General features: G+C 49.9%; 1 protein-coding gene across 11 annotated transcripts in view; it reads right to left on the bottom strand.

Moving 5' to 3' along the window:
- Window positions 1–439: 439 nt before the first annotated feature.
- The window catches only part of NTMT2 (N-terminal Xaa-Pro-Lys N-methyltransferase 2), a 33,287-nt gene continuing 16,342 nt past the window's right edge, over window positions 440–17,384 (bottom strand). For 6 of the 11 annotated variants that reach the window (XM_075936995.1, XM_075936999.1, XM_075936993.1 and 3 more), the window contains 3 exons: window positions 17,094–17,269; window positions 9,505–9,754; window positions 442–6,589 (listed from right to left, as the gene is read on the bottom strand). In XM_075936995.1, the coding sequence (XP_075793110.1) occupies window positions 6,291–6,589; window positions 9,505–9,754; window positions 17,094–17,269 (725 nt within the window). In that variant the 3' untranslated portion in view covers window positions 442–6,290. Of the gene's footprint in view, window positions 6,590–9,504; window positions 9,755–17,093; window positions 17,270–17,384 lie in introns of all 11 variants that reach the window. The other 5 variants (XM_075937000.1, XM_075937001.1, XM_025181131.2 and 2 more) reach the window with 3 other exon arrangements.

Genomic DNA, 17,384 nt, shown 5'->3' with positions numbered 1-17,384 from the left:
AGACGCGCAAGTAGCGTTAGGTCCAACATTTCTTTTTCCTCAGAAGTGGGGGGAGGAGAGGAGCCTGCCCGGGCTGGACTCCCTCAGGAGCCGCTGGCCCGGCGTGGCCTCCTCCGTTGGACTGTCCAGCTCTTCCCTGCCCCAGAGCGCCTGGGGCTATCTCCCCCTCGGCTGGCCCCATCCCTGCCAGGACCTAGGAACAGCAAACTTTGCACATATAGGTGCCCCTCGGACACCGGCGCCCCAGGCACTTGGAAACGCAGCCCGGCGTGTGGCCGGAACCTGCCATAGCATCCTAGCCCCATAGGGTCGGTCGCCTTGCCTCTTGCAGGGCAGAGGGGAGAAGGCCGCAGGTGAGGGGCCGGGATCACTGCCGAGGAGTGAGGGCGCCGTATGGGTGATAACCCTGGCCTCCTACCAATGGCCTGCGTGCTATGGGTCCAGGGCCCAAACCGCAGCCTGCACTGCCTGAGGGGAAGCAATGGGGATCTTGGGAATCCTTGGGGACTCCTTTCCCCTCTAGCATCCCCCCTCACCTCGGAGATTTCTGTGGGAAGAGGGGATCAGGTCTCTAATCCCCAGGCAGGTAGCAAAGAAACCGGCAGAGGGTCAGTCTACGGCCACTGTCAAAACGGAGGCGTCTTCCACCGTCTGTTTTCCCCCGGCAACTGGAGTCAGGGAAGGGGATCAGGGCGGCCCACGCAGCCCAAATACGACTCCTCTGGGAACGTGCATGTTCTGCTACGTCACTGATTGAAGCTCGCCCGGCCCTGGGTACCTCAGCAGCACGGCCTGCGGTGGCCATTTTGTTGGGGGAGGTTTATTAACTCTTCGGGGCGTCGGCGGGGTTGCCGAGCGAGGGGCAGGCCATTGCTGGCGCGAGGGGCAGGCCATTGCTGGCGTCCATTTTACGAGCTGTGTTTTTCAGAGGTTTCTCCAGGGGAGGGTCGGCTCTGGCTCTGAGCCCATTAACTTGAGGGGTCACCGGACGTCAGTCGCAGCCGCGCTGCCTCGGTGGATCAGGCGAAGAGCGGGACGCTGAGACGGGAGGTGGGAATCTGAAGACTTAGCTGCAGCCCAGAGGGGACGGAGAAGCTGTCTGCAAGCCACCTTTCCGCCCCCAGGATTCTGGGCCGATGAGGGGGACAAAATGGCTGCCACAGGAACTTATGCCGTCTGGGGGTTACGCTAACCCTGCCTGGGCGGCCTAGGGGCAGCGCTTCGCCCTGGAGCTGTTCAGAAACCGTGCTCCAGCCCCACCCCGACACAGCCACTGTCTTGCTGAGGGCAGGCTGCAGATGTCCTGAGCAGAAATTCTCCCTCTGCCCTGGCTGCACATCGACACAACGGGATACGCACGTCTATGCAAAGCCGCTGCCCATTGAGGATACAGGCAAACCTTCTCCTCAGCGTTTTCGCTGGGAGAGAGAGCCAGTCTTAATTTCTCTCTTCTCACCTGAGTCTACTGTTTCTCTAGTCAGGCCCTTTACCAGCAGGGTTCTTTCAACTTGGGCCCCTTCCCCGGAGCCCGACATTTTGGGTCCTTACCCAGACACCATGGAAATCGGTCAACAGCAGTTCTTCTCCAGGCCAATATGTCGTCTCGAACAGATTGGGCTTCCCTTGCCGGGGCAAGACCTCAAGGTTCTCCATCCTCTGAGGACCACACCCTGGCCCCTTGCTCTGGTGAGCTGTCTAAGGAGCACATCTCCTCAGGAGCTTCCTGTCTCAAGGAAACCCTCAGCTGAGTCCAGACGACTCTTCTTGATTAGCTAATTAGCTACTGATCAGCCTGTTATGGAGTTCATTCCATCAAGGTGGGTCTGTCAAAAGCCTGTCGTGAACCTGTCACAGGAAGACTGGCTCTGAATCCCCATAATGGGCCAATGCCCGGTGACAGCACTAATGTGCCTTTATAAATCTGGCCCTTCCAGATTATACATCTAACTTCCAAGTCACCAGAGCTGGCCAAAATGTTTCCAGTCTCAAAATTGCAAAACTGGGGAGGGGAGGAAAAATTTCCTACATTTTTATGAATACCTCTGCTCATATTTCTTCCACCAATTCTCCTAAATAAGTAGTCTGATTTGTTGAGCAGCTGCTCTTCCTAATGACATCTACATGTAATGTAACCCAAGTTTGAAAGGGTTGGCACGAACGTATGTGCCTCAGTTTCCCACTCAAAGTGGCAGTAATAACCACTTTTGTGCAACGCTTCAAGATCCATGCCTGACACATTCCATACAAGTGCTAAGGGTTGTTATTTATTGTGATTAGGGGTAGTATGAACTTTTTGGTTTAAGGGTCTTAGCACATCCACTTGACATCAATTTGAAGAGACAGGTATTACCCTGCAAGTTGAAATATAGTACGTTGTTATTGCTCTCAGATAAACAAAATTATAGCCTCTGCAAATCAAAGGTGATCTGTTTTCCTTCTTGAAAATTGCTGCATTCCAGTGAAGAGCAAATCAATGTTGGCGAACAGAAGAGGTATTTTCTTGGCGTGGTTGCAGAAGCCTCAAAGAGAGAGAGCAGAAATGGGAAGTAAAGTAACTGGTTTTAATCACACATTACAGTCAACTTCATTGGGACAGGGCTACTGTCTGACCTGCCATATTAAATGCTCTAAGAAAACGGGATTAAGGAAGTGGAAAAGTGGAGATGGTGACACAAAAGCATTCAGGATATGTTGCAGACTAAGCTACTAAACTGTTCCTTAATAGGATTCATATTCATTATACTATATTAGCCCTATTAATGTAATGTGCAAGGACCAAGAGGTTTGTTTCTAATGAGAATTTGGTATCCAAATCTCTTAGGTGGCTTTGACACTCTTAGTTTGTACAGTATTTCTGGGTGGGATTCACAACTAACACTGCTAAAATGTCTCTAAATAGAGTTGGTCCATAATTTTCCAGCAGACCAGTTTTCTGTTGGGGGAACGTCGATTTGAGTAAAGTGCAACATTCTGTCAAAATTTACAGCAGGAAACTATGACTTGGTCCTTCCAACTGTATAGTATAAGTCAACTGCTGCATATTATTAGAACAAATATAATCAGTGAACTATTTATAGTATAATATAAAACTACTGATCTACGTTATATCCATATAAAAGTTGAAATGATAAAGTCTAAATGAAACATTTTGCTAGGATATTCTCAAGGTTTCCAAAACAAAATATTTCAGATTTTTTTTTTCACAATGAATTTCGAAATCCCGACTTTTCATTCTGCCTGAAGAAGAACAGTGAGGGACTCCACCTATATCTCTGTGTCTACCAACCACAGCCACAGCTGGTGCATTTGTTAACAGTCTTGTGAGAATGAAAAAGTCACCGAGAAAAACTCTCAGAGCAAAACCTCCAGACTTGATTATTCAGCATTATTTTTCTGGAACATTCTTTACCCGTTTCATTTAATCTTCAGCCACCACATTGCTACAATGAGAAAATTTGCCCACATGTGTGCAACACAGCTGTGTCAGATGCCACCATGGTCTAGAAGCGCCACGCAGTTTACAAGCATCTGTGCCACATTATCTTCTAGAGTGTTCACCGAACCACCAGGGCTGTATCCCGAGAATGTCTGAAATAGCCAGCGAGCACAACTACTGTGTAAGGCCTGACAAAAGTGGCCATCTTGCTCAGACAGATGAGTTTGCACACACAGGTGATCGCATTTCCAGAACTGCTGAGTTATGCGATTATGCAAGATCGGTGGTAGTGGGCAGAGGTGTATTATGGGAAAATAACATGAGGTGATTTTCCTTAAAAGTGTAATTGAATGGACACACACCCCACAACGGAATCTTGCGAACACCAATAGTCTCCAAGTGATAGCTGGAGGTAATCTTGTCTGGTCGTATTTGACAGACTCCACAGTCTGTCAGACCAGGCCGTTCACTCAGAATTGAAGTGTTTTCACAAATCTTGCTGATTTTGCTGGAATTTCATTTTGGCGGGAAACCAGCCAATCCGTAGTTTTGATTTTTAATTTTGAAATGACTTTTCACTTTGAATTTTTTATACTCAGTGTCACAAGACCAAAGCAGAAGAATTTGTAAAATGGAAATGGTTTATCTACCCGAACACAATATTTTCCCCCAGGACTTTTCTTTCGTGGGGAATTTTGAAATTTTCCATGTTCGCTCTGATTTGTAACGAAGCCAGATTTTGAAACGTCAAAATCCTTCCTATCCTCCATACCGCTATCCTGGTGACTGAGGCCGGAAGCTGTTCTGTGTGTAATCTCTGGGTGGAGCAGAGGAGAGGGAAATCTATGGTTACTAGTAATGTCAAAGCCACTCTATTTAAACATAAATCATAGATGCCTTTGGGTTAAAGTAACATCTTCTGTAGCAGAGTGCTGTTAATTAATTCAATACTGTATTCGGATCATCTCTTAGCCTCACTTTTAACATCCCTTGAAATGCCACTAGCCCTGCGTATTGTATCTGATTTGATTTAAATATGGGGATTGATAGAGCATTACTAGACCAAGAGGTCCCCAGAAGGGGACTCTGAGGATACGTCTAAACTACATGGCTCCGTCGATGGAGCCATGTAGATTTGTTTTTTTGGCAAAGGGAAATGAAGCGGCGATTTAAATAATCGCTGCTTCATTTAAATTTACATGGCTGCCACACTGAGCCGACAAACAGCTGATCAGCTGTTTGTCTGCTCAGCGCACTAGTCTGGACGCACTAGTCTGGACACTCCCCTGCCGACATCAAAGCCCTTTGTCGGCAGCCCCGGTAAACCTCATCCCACGAGGAATCCCTCATCCCATCGATGGAGCCATGTAGTCTAGACACAGCCTGACAGTTGAGCAGAGAGGGTGAAGGAGAGGCTGTCCCAAGGGAGGAGGTAAATTTGCAGCTTCTGGGACAAAGTGATCCACAGGAGAGGGTCTGGATCATTGGTCAGACCCAAACAGGGAAGCAAAGGGTTCTTCCGCTCCCCGCAGAAGGAGAATAACTGGACATTACCAAGAGAGCTGAGAAATGCTTATTGGAAGTCCACCAGGAAGATGTAGCCAAGACATTCCAGAGCTCTCCCCCAGGTGCCCTGGGATGGGTACCTGATGGAGATGGTGGTCCGGGTCCCCCTACACACCACTCTCAGTCCATGTGGGTGAAGTTTGGGGGCACTGAAAAATGATGGGCACGACCTGCCTGCGAGGCCTGCCAGCCTCTCCGCGAAATTCACACCAGTGGGAGAAAAAGGCCCAACTCCCCGGAGCCCTTTCTGCTCTGAATGTAGCTTTTGGTTTCAGAACAAACATTTCCCACAACTTATTCCACGTAGGAACCATTTTGCAAAGCTTTCAATGCAAACAGCGTTTCACCACGTCGATCTTTGTCACCGACAGTTTCCCCACAAGATTGGAGATTCCTACTCTAAGGGGATGTCTACATATTCCAAAATAACTATGCGAGCGTGTATCCAGCAATTGCATTATTCTGAAATCATTTCGAAATAACGGACGGCTTATTCCTACTTCTGCAAATCTCGTTCTGTGAAGAATAACGCCTGTTCCAAAATAGCTATTTCAAAATAAGTCATGTAGAGATGCTCCATTTTTGCTATTTCGAAATAGCCCCTCACCGTCTACACTAGGGAAGCCTGCCTCAGACTAATTTTGAGGCTCCCCTGCAGTGTAGACATGCTATTTCGAAATGAGCTATTTTGAAATAACTCTTCCGGAACAGCTTATTCCAAAATAACTGTGCAGTGCAGAAGAACCCTAACAGCCCCCATCTAGGGCAGGAGAAGAAAGAAATGAAATTAACTTAAATATATGAAATCAACCAGATTCGTTTCACTGTCCAAAGGGAGTGAAATGCAAAAATAAACAAACAAACAGACAGCATAACTGACAGCAAGTACATTAGACACTCCTGACATTTTCCATGCCAAGAGCCCACAGTGTTATGAACCACACAGCTTGAATCGTCCTGATTTTCCAGGAAATGCAGAGCACCCGATTTCTGAAGGGGGGAAAAATGGCTTTGTTATTGCATCTCGAATTGGGCCCCCAATAGTGGAGACTCTCTGGTCACTTTGGAAAGCTGTAGCCTAATTACTTCCTCACAGCTGAGTCTTAGCCCGTTACCAAACTAGAAATCTCACAGCGAGGAGGACATGAAGACGAGGCAGCTTGGCTCTGGGAGCAGGGCGATGACTCAGAGGCCTGTCGTTATGGGAGCAGGGGTGTGGCACTCGTGGGATTTTAGCTGCCATTTTCTCTGCTTCCTCTTCTTGCAAGCCCCGAGCATCCATCTTGTCTCAGGGGCTTCGCACCCACACACCCTCCCTTTCAGGAAAGGCCTTCTGCAGGGCCAGCATCCAGACGGGGACACACTGCTCGGGAAAGTCCTCCTGCCTCTCCTGCTCCAGGATGGCGAGTCCGCTTTTCTCAACGAGGCGCCGGAGGATGCTCAGGTCTCGGATCACACTGCTGTCTAAGGGGTCCAGGATGCAGCCCTCCCGGGCCACGTTGTCCTTCAGGATGACAACGCCGTTGTCCTTCAAGCCATTCTGACACCGGATCAGAAACTCCAGGAGATCTTTGTCCGTCAGGTTTCCTAAAGGGGAAGAGGCAGAAATGAGTTGTGGTTCAACATCCCAAAGGCATCTACAGTCGGGGAGACAGTCAACCTAGGATACTCAACTCCAGCTATGAGAATAGTGTAGCCAGAGTCGACGTACCTTAGGTCAAATTTCCGCAGTGTCCCCAGTGCGGGAGGTCGACAGGAGAAGCTCTCTTCTCGACTCCCCTTACTCCTCATGACCCAGTAGAGCACCGGAGTTGATGGAGATGCCATCAGTGATTGATTTAGAGGGTCCTTATTAGACCCACTAAATCAAACCCCGGGAGGTTGATCTCCACAGCATCGATCTCTTGGGAAGTAGAGACGTCTTGGGACTCATAGGATACTGGGGTTTACTCCTTATATCAGCACTTTTTTGCTAGTATTAACTGCCTCCACCACCAGATCTTGTCTAGTGCAAACTTGACCTTAGCCCAGGGATGGGCAATAATTTTTGGTGGGGGCCACCCTCAGGATTTGGTAAGAGGTCAAGGGCCGCGCTCTTCCATGATATTAACAGAGGAGATGCGGGGTCTGGAATGTGGAATGGAGGTTGGGTGAGCTTGGGGGGCAGGAGTGGGTATGGAGTCTGGGAGGCAGTTTGGGTGAAGGAGGTGGTGGTGGCGGTGAAGAGCATTGGGGTGCAGGAGAGGGGGAAGGGTCCGCGAGGGAGTATGGGTGCGGGAGAGGATCCTGACCAGTGGGCTACGGGACATTGGTAGCGGGTCAGATCCAGCTGTGCAGCAAGCCAGATCCGGCCTGCAGGCTGCATTTTGCCTGTCCCTGCCTTAGCCTGGTGGCAGGCTGTTGGGTCAACACTGCAGGAGTTATGAACGCGTTAGTTCTTTGCGCACGCCAGGGTCAGAGACGGGGTGGACCAAACACACTGAAATCGCCCAGGCGCCACGTCTAGGAGATGATCTGAAACGGGTCGCGTCCCATCCCCTAATCACGAATCCATGTGATGAAGCCTGTTTCATTTAGCACAACTTCTCATTCAAAGGCTCATGTTCCTATTCAGAATGGAACGGACCTAGATTTCCTGCCCCATGAGCCCCCTAACCCTCCCCACAACTTTAATGTCTTAACTTGGCTCCGATTTGGGCTGGGACATGGTAGCTAGCTACTGCCTCTTAGTTGCATACCCCGCAGGCATCTGAGAAACTGGACACCACGGCTCTTTTCCTAGCAAGCATGGTTCACTCCAACCATTGGCAGATAAGACAATAGCACCGTCCCTGGTCTTCTATAGCTGCAGCGGATAGTGCTAGCTATACTTAAGCTAGCCTAAGAGTTTCCATTATAAGACCCTGTTTTCAGTTACTTCTCACTTTGCCAAACTTAAACTTCGGGGTTCAAATCGTCCAGGTCATGTGTCGGCCTCAGAGTGAATTTTTTGGTAAAGTTTCTGCAAAAATGCTTCAGCTGTTCCCCAAACCCAAGTTTGCGGGGGATGGACTCTAAAGTTTAAAAATCCTTGCACATGTTTAGTTGCAAAGTTCTAGTGCCCCACGCTGTGGATCGGCGTCACCGGGTTTCATCATCCATTCACAGAGAGTCCAAAGCCACAAGGGACCATGGTGAGTGTGTGGCCTTCTGTATAACACAAGCTAGAGACCTTCCCCCAAATGGCACCCACAGCAGGTCCATTAGGAAAACGGCCAAGGGACGCAGAAACGGTCAGGCATGGCAAGTCCAGCACAACCCGGGGCAAAGCCACCCTGCTACCGCAGGTCAGCTGGCTGGAAGGCAGCTCTGCTCTGGGGACCACCCACCGATGTGGCCCCTTTAACAGGGTTTGCACCCTGGCAGGAGCCACACTAAGGGGGAGGGCCTCAGTCCTCCTGTGAGGGAGCAGGTGGGCCCTGGCGAGGCCTGAGTAGAGGGCAGGATCCTGGGGGCAGAAGACGGCCCAGAAAGCTTGAAGAGCCAGGAAGGAGGGAGTCCTGGGTGGTGCAAACTCCAGTGCCCCAGGAAGTGCTTCTGTGGCCATTATAAGGGGCAGGGAACTACCATGATCGGGGGGTGATGCCTGGGGGCACCCAGGGTCACATAATGCCCCCCAAATGCAGTGTGTGTAAGGGGCAAGAGGCCAGCAGCCGGTGGGCAGAGCCAGCCCGTCCAGAGGACGGTTTGTCCAACCACCCAGGGCTCTGCGCTTTGGGGGGTCCTTTGGAGTCCTGGAGGGGCCTCAGAATTAGTGGGGTGCTGGCATTGGCAATAGGGGCCCTCCCGCATTGACCAGCAGCAGTGGGAAGCAAAGTGACCCAGCCCCAGTCCACTCCAGCTCCACTGCTCCACTTCCCGGCACCTGTTCTACCCCTTTCCCCCAGCCCCCTCCTCCTGAGCGATGTGGCCCAGGGGATTAGGGGGAAGGGTGGGTGTAGGCAGCAGGGATGAGTAGAGGGAAGTTAGGAGATCAGGGACAGGAAGAGGCAGTCTCTGGGGTGGCATGGGGGCGGGGCAGAGACAGGAAGAGGCGGGGCTCTCTCCCCGGATACGGGTGACGCATAGAGGAGACACATGAGAGGGCAGTCATATTCCCCCCTTGTGTCCCTCCCCAGCAGTTCACCCCTGAAAATGATGCCCAGACTGCACATGTGCCACACCCACCGTGGCTGAGGATGCTCCTTTCAGGGGTGCAGCCCCATATTCCCACAGTGGCTCCCCCGGAAGCTGGGGGCTGCTACGGTGCACTAGAACGGAAAACAAGGAAACCGCATCTCCTGTGCTCTCAGTGTGCGGCCTCTGACAGTGCCCATGCCGGTCAACCTGAATTCCCGCATTTCCTAACTTTTGAGTACCTGACTTTGCAACCTCAACGTTCTGTGGATATGTATTTTAATGCATATGGTACGCATTATGTATACATCTGGTTCGTTATATACATAAATTAATGGTGCGCTAACCTGAAACCCACTGTATCCAGATGACATCATATTTCTGGGGGGCTGGAGTGAATTCCTGGAGGCTGGAGCAATAGTACATCTTTACTCTCTCCTCCTTGCCCTGTAAATAGTTCTGGGCCGCAGCCAGGAAACTCTCCATCATATCCACCAGTTCCACGCTCTTGAAAACGGGCAAGAGGACATGCTTGGTGACCCGTCCGATCCCTGAACCGCAGTCGAGGGCACAGTCGGTGCCAGCTTTCCCAGGACCCTGCGGAGGATGAGAAAACCGTTTCAGAGCCAGGAAGGGCACCTCCTGGAGGACCGCTGGGTCATGTCCATCAAGTCCAGGGTCTGGCCTCCATCACTACTGTATGCTTGACAGTGAAAAGGAAACTCTGCATAGTCGGCTTTGCAGTGCTCTACAGAATTCGGTGGGCGTGTCCGCCCAGATGGAAATTCTCCTGTCCCCTGCTGCAATCAACTTCTAGTCTACTGCGTGAGCGGTGACTCACCGTACCTTGCAAACCCAAAATGTTATTGCCAGACAGAAAATTATCCAGATGATTAACTCCAGGATCCGCTGTGGCAGTGAGTTTCACAGGTGGCCTGGATTTCCTGGTCATTAACTCCATGGCATGCCTTTTTGGTGTTGGTCAGGGAGACAGGGTCTTGTACTAACTACACTCTTCACTTTGAACGGCTCTAGCTGGTTCCCCTGTGGCGGCTTGTTTCCCCTATAGCCCTTTATCATGTTTAGGCATGATCGGGAAGAAACCCGTTAGCTGACAACCCTGGCCACAAATGACTATCAGCAGGATGTGTGTAGGGTTGCTGGAGCCGTGTTAGCCCCAAGGTACTGGAGAAACAAGGCGGATGAGGTAACATCTTTTATTGGCCCAACTTCTGCCGGTGAAAGAGATGCGGTTTTGAGTCCCGTGTTACTCGAAAGATGGTCCAACAAAATATATTACCTCACCTGCCTCGTCCATCAACAGAGCAGTGAAATGTTTGAGGGGAACATGGCTCCTGCCCTGAGAAAACCATCCAATCTGTCTGTTCACCCATTTGTAGCTAACCACATTTGCCTACAGTCTAGGAATGCTGGGAGGCCTAATTAAGGAATGTTTAAGCGGGAAGTCCCTGACAATAGACTAGAACTTGGGCCCTCTTAAATCCCAGCACAATGGTGAGCGTAATGTTTTCACGAGTCCTTTGTCTTCCTAAAAGGTTCACCTATTTTGTAAGTCCTTGGAAGTTCAGCTCTCCGCTGCCATCTGCCAAAACCAACCTCTCCCAGAACTAGGTCTGAAGAACCTTCCCAGGATAATGTAAGCACACATTTGATCTCTGCAAAACAAGCTGTGTTTACACAAGGCGTGGTTGGGTTCCGACCACCAAAAGGGTGGAATCATACGGGGGAAAAACGTTTTCTCCTCCACCCCCCGTACATAGAACTCAAAAATGGACACGTTGATTTTGCTGACACGTATCAGAGGGGCATCCGAGTTAGTCGGTGCCCACAAAAACGAGGAGTCCCGTGGCACCTTAAAGACCAACAGATCTATTTGGGCCGAGGCGTTTGCGGGCAAAACTGCACTTTGTCAGTGTGCAGGCACCAACTGTGAGATGAGAACTCCCCTCCCCTCCGCCAACTGGGCTGCAAAAGAAAACACGTTGGAGACAATGTAAACACCTTCTCCGCTCTCCTGTGTCACTCAGTGTTGAAATGAAAGCCAAGGGCCAAAGTCGCCCCTGCTCTAACTTCATACCTTTCCAAACAGATGCCGCGAGGAAGGATTTGGCTCTATCAGCTTACTAAACGACCTCCGGGGGGCTGAGAATAAATCATGTCAGAGGCCTGTATATCATCGCTTCCTGGGCCCCCTTTCAGTGATTAATTCAGCAGATTATTAAGGTCAAAGGACAGTCCCAAGGACGACATCACTGCTATAAATATACCGGCCGTGCCTCTCGTTCCATGAGGTAGCTGCAGAATAAACACAGAGGCCAGGAAAGATCTCCCTACAGTCACTCACTCTACTGGTCCCACGTTGTCCATTTCTGAAGATTAATATGACCTCGCTTGCAAAAGTGCAGCTTGGTCCTGCACAGAGTAAAGACAAGATTTCCCACTCCCTGTTTTCCAGCTAGGTCTATCAGAGCAGCTCTAATCTTTCCCTTTAAAGAACTGTTAAAAGGCCATGTGGAAATTCCCATCGGAGAAGTTAGGGTCACAACTCCATCCTTGGGGTTTCTTGTAAGAGCACGGTCCCATCCTCCATAAACACGCCTACTAATCTACACGCAATTAGCATGTATCCATGCACATTGTGTACAGCATGTAAATGAATATGACAAATGTCCCTTGGCTAATTAAGAACCGCCTTGGCCTATGAAGACTGCCTGCCCCACAAACTCTTGACTAGCCAAAAAGCACGAGCCATTATTTTTCATTTCTGGCTTTTCCACACAATATCAAAATCAAAAACATTCTGATTGAAAATGGCACCCCATTGCCTCTTGGGAGATGTAGTTTGGGTAACTTAAACTCCCACTGTTTGTTAGGCAGGGCAGTCTGGCCAGACTTCATCACCCATGATACACCATACCCAGGACCCGCTTGCTTCTCTCAGGTAAAGTAGTGCATCATGGGAGATGTAGTCTAACCAGAAAGGCCTGCCTCTGGGGGAGAATGTGAGCATGAGGCTGTGGAACTACAGGTCCCATGAGGCATCGCAGCGCCATTTTTAAACAAATGATTGAAACATTTTGCTTTTCCGCTGAAATGGTCTGAATTGGGGGTGTCCTGTACTTTAAGGAAATATCAACATTTTCCACAGAGAGCAGATGCTTTTTGCAAAGAAAACTTCCTGCCTCTGCTCTGCTGGCATCCCTCCACCCCCACTCCACCCCTTTCCCCGAACCACCCCCCACCTCTTCCCACACCTGCTCCACCAGCAGCCCCACCCCCACTTCACCCCTTTCCCCGACCTGCCCCCTACTTCTTCCCACTCCTGCTCCTCCAGCAGTCCCCCCCACTCCACCCTGTTCCCCGAACTGCCCCCTACCTCTCCCCCCCACTTTGCCAGCAGCCCCAACCCCCACTCCACCCCTTCCCCAAAGCCCTACCTCTTTCCTCCCCGCCCCTTCGCACACAGTTCTGCCCCATCCACCAACTGTGCCCCATCCTTGCTCCTTCCCCCTAGCACCTCCTACACACTGTGGAACCGCTGCTCACGGTGGGCAGAAGGTGCGACAGGGCGGGGGGCAGGGAGGAAGCTGGCTGCTGGTGGGTGCTAAGCATCCACTCATTTTTTTTCTGTGGGTGCTCCAGCCCTCAAGCACCTGGGAGGGTAAGATTCTGAAAAATGCGGTTTGGCTTCAGAAGGCAGCAACAATGTGACGGAGTCGAGACCCACGAGAAATTCCGCAGATTGTTGATGCTCCGGGTGTTTTCATCAGACCAGCAACAGGAGTAAGAGCCTGATACAAATTCACTGCGCGGAGACCGGTGAAGCCACAGGTTTGTCTAGGAAGGGTGAAGTCCCCCCAGCGTGTAGGGGATCGGGCAGGAATAAATGGTAAATTTTCAGATTGGAGAGGGGTAAATAGTGGTGTACCCCAAGGGTCAGTCCTGGGACCAATCCTTTTCAACTTATTCATAAATGATCTGGAGAAAGGGGTAAGCAGTGAGGTAGTAAAGTTTGCAGATGATACCAAACTGTTTAGGATAGTCAAGACAGAAGCAGACTGTGAGGGACTCCAAGAAGATCTCACCAAACTGAGTGACTGGGCAACAAAATGGCAAATGAAATTTAATGGGGATAAGTGTAAAGTAATGCACATCGGGAAAAATAACCCCAACTATACGTACAGTATGATGGGGGCTAATTTGGCTACGACAAATCAGGAAAGAGATCTTGGAGTTATCGTGGACAGTTCTCTGAAAACTTCCACACAGTGTGCAGCGGTGGTCAAAAAGGCAAATAGGATGCTAGGAATTATTGGGAAAGGGATAGAAAATAAGACCCAGAACATCTTACTGCCCCTGTATAAAACTATGGTACGCCCACATCTTGAATACTGTGTACAGATGTGGTCTCCTCACCTCAAAAAAGATATTTTGGCCTTGGAAAGGGTTCAGAAAAGGGCAACTAAAATGATTAGGGGTTTGGAACGGGTCCCATATGAGGAGAGGCTAAAGAGACTGGGACTTTTCAGTTTAGAAAAGAGGAGACTGAGGGGGGATATGATAGAGGTCTATAAAATCATGAGTGGTGTGGAGAGGGCTGATAAAGAAAAGTTATTTATTAGTTCCCATAATAGAAGAACTAGAGGACACCAAATGAAATTAATGGGTAGCAGGTTTAAAACTAATAAGCGAAAGTTCTTCTTCACACAGCGTGTAGTCAACCTGTGGAACTCCTTGCCAGAGGAGGCGGTGAAGGCTAGGACTATAATAGAGTTTAAAGAGACGCTGGATAGGTTCATGGAGGTTAGGTCCATAAAAGGCTATTAGCCAGGGGATAAAATGGTGTCCTTGGCCTCTGTTTGTCAGAGGCTGGAGAGGGATGGCAGGAGACAAATCGCTTGATCATTGTCTTCGGTCAGCCCTCTCTGGGGCACCTGGTGCTGGCCACTGTTGGCAGACAGGATACTGGGCTAGATGGACCTTTGGTCTGACCCAGTACGGCCGTTCTTATGTTCTTATGTTATGTTCTTATGAGCCACTCAAGTCCCCCTCAAGTCCTATCTTGAAGTGTTACCTAAGCCTGGGGCCCATGGGTCAATGTCATTCGGGGAAGACGCGTTCTGTCACAGCCTTTCGCCCCTTCAAAGGCAAAAGAAGCTGCGTCAGCACTTTCCTTTTTCTAAGCATTGTGCGGACTTTGACTAATTTATTCCCACGACACCCCTGAGAGGCAGGGAAGCAAATGGTGTCGGTTTCATGTTACAGACTAAAAGCAGGACTGCAAGACAGTTCCCTCGAGCAGTGATTTGCAACCTCTTTTCATTTGCACACCCCTCCAAAATGTTGAATGGAGCTGCGGACCCCTTTGGAAATCTTAGACATAGTCTGCAGAGCTCCAGGGGTCTATGGACCATGGATTGAAGACTACTGGCTTAGGATGTAGCAAAGGGCAGATTTTGGCCCAGCGAGGTCATCCAACAAGTCACTGGCAGCGTTGGAGTTCAAGGGAAGGAGACCTTGGCTCCTTGGTCTGTGAGCAGCGACCTGGAGTACACGGCCTCTCAGCCAAAGTATGTTGCTACCTTCCGTGCAAAGCAGCAGAGAATTTTAAAGAACGAGGGAGAAAAGTACTGGTAGTCACCAAAGTTTATGCAGATCGGAGAGGGAGCAAGGCCACCGAAACACCACCCAGCACAAGCAGAATGTAGTGAAAAACGACTTTCTGGCTCTCGATCGCATTGGTCAGACACTTATTTAACATGTGCACGTCTAGCTACCTACGTGCACTGCGAGTCAGGCGACTTGGGTTTGGTTCTGGTACTAATCTCCTCTGAAACCTTGGGCTGGTCATTTCCTTCCTTTGTTTCTGCTCCCACCCTTTCTCTCCCTTGCCTCTTTAGGGCATGGAGTGTTTCCTGCTATGCGTTTGTACAGCACCTAACACACCTGGTGTCTAGGTCATTTTTTGGACTTCTAGATGCTAGTGTACTAGAGATTGAATCTTTCTAGTCCCGCACCCTTGGGACCTGCCTGGTGCCGAACCAGAGAATTTGCCGGACAATTTTATCTAGCAGCATTCCAACACTTCCACGGCTTACTCGGCTCTTAGGAGACATTCAGGGGTAAGTTAAAGCTAAATAACAGCGCAGAACGCTGAGAGCCAGGGCTGGTGGCTGAAAACAAACTTTATGGGACCACGGGAAACTTGGCCAAGTGTGGACTAAAATCATGCCGGACCATGGATGTTGCTGGCCAGAGAGTGCCGGATTAGAGAGGTTCAAACTGTACTACTAATAATTGATAATTAATATTACTAGTACTAATACAGATTTACCAGTTCAGGCAATTCTATTGCACGGACGTTAAAGTGCTACATAGTTCTGTCTTTTGTTTCAGCTAGACCAGACTAACCCAGCTGCATCTCTATCAGTATTCCCCCAGTAATTTCTATAGGATACAATATTCTCCCTTGCCCTATGCTGTTATGTAGTGTTGTTAAACAAGTTCCATTTTCCATCCCAACCTATTTAAAGCTGATAAAGGAACATACGTCTTTCTAGAAAGCCTCATGAACTCATGGTCTTCATAGCTCCCAGACAGCAGTGAGGCCAAAAGCATCGCAGGCTGCACAAATGTTTAAGACATTTGTATGAAAACATACCCAGCCAGGCCCTTTTGAAAATCTCCCTTGATTCCCACCTGCATCTTTAGGCACCTCCGGACCTTTAAAACTCTGCCCCTAAATGACGGAGGTTAGGAAAAAATTTCTCTATGGGCTGCTTATTCCGTGTTTGCCTAACAAGGAGTGGGATGCTGCAGACCCCTAGCCCAATCAGGAAAACACTAACGAGCTCCTCTGGGCTCAGCCGTTAGTGCACCTGCAGAGCTTATGTCACGTGGAGAAAATGAGCTTAAACCAGAGTCAGTCGCAGGAAGGGGTGGGAGCTAGAGGAAGGCTGCCTTGTCTTAGAGGCAGCAAGGGGAGGAAGACAGCTTACGGTCACGTGGCCGGTGCCCCTCCTGTGTTCCTTCTGCTGCACGCAAGGGCCCTCCCGACCAAGGACAGCAACAGGGAGGGGTGGGACATACAGCCTGACCAAGGATCTGCACTTACCTTCGTAGACAAGCCTGATCTCCATAGACTCAGGGTCAGAAGGGACTGTCATAACCAACTGGGCTGACCTCCTGAATATCACAGGCCGCAAAACTTCAGCCACCCACTCACCCGTCAGGCCCCTAATCTCTGAGGGTATGTCTACACTACCACCCTAGTTCGAACTAGGGTGGTTAATGTAGTCATTCGAAGTTGCAAATGAAGCCCGGGATTTAAATATCCCGGGCTTCATTTGCATCTTGCCGGGCGCTGCCATTTTTAAATCCCCGTTAGTGCGGACTCTGTGCCCGCGGCTACACGCGGCACGGAGTAGGTTGTAGGTACCATCAGTGACACTAGTTCAGAGCTGCAAGAGCCCCGTGCGAGAGAGACTTTTCGGAAGGCCGTGGGCAGCCAGCACCCCTGTCATCGGAAAGACTTTTAAGAGGGAAGGGTCTCTGAAAAACCCTGGTCCTAAAAAGGCCCAGCTGGGAATTTCACAACTTCTTCAGAAACATTTAGGAGAAGGCCCTGAGACTGGCAGGGTGGTGGGCCAGCTGGCGTATTCGTCTGATCTGGGATAGCCTGTCCTACTTCGCAGAACAGACTAGGTCTGGCTGGGTAGTTTTTACACAGTCGAAACTCCCACTGAACCCTACAACTCCCTGATCCTACAACTAGAATCACCCCTCAATCTCCATGGAACTCTGGGCAAGTTCTTGGCTCTGCGGGATGCGTTTTGCAGGATCCGCTGGGCATGACGCACGTGAAATATGATCCATGCGCCCTGCTTCCTGCAGAAGGTGGGAGCAGATGACTCACCCCAACAAACTTCCTAAGGAATTCCCTGGAGGATTTAATATCCACACTGGACAGCTCGACGTAATCTCCCATCATGCCCTCTTCCGTCGCCGGCACCTCCCGGTAGAAATGTTTGGCCCTGGCATAGAACTGCATCTCCCCGTTGATCACTTCGCTCGTGAAAGTATAAAGTTTCACTGCAAACAGAAAGTGTGTTAGTATTTATTTATTTATTTATCACGGGCTCCTCTGCGGCCTGGGTGGGTGTCTCATTGGAGCTAGGGATATAAGACACGTAAAAAAGGAGTAACC

Source organism: Pelodiscus sinensis, chromosome 9, assembly GCF_049634645.1.
Source record: "Pelodiscus sinensis isolate JC-2024 chromosome 9, ASM4963464v1, whole genome shotgun sequence".
In the NCBI taxonomy this organism is placed as follows: Eukaryota; Metazoa; Chordata; order Testudines; family Trionychidae; genus Pelodiscus; species Pelodiscus sinensis.
This window is presented reverse-complemented; position numbering and strand designations above follow the sequence as displayed.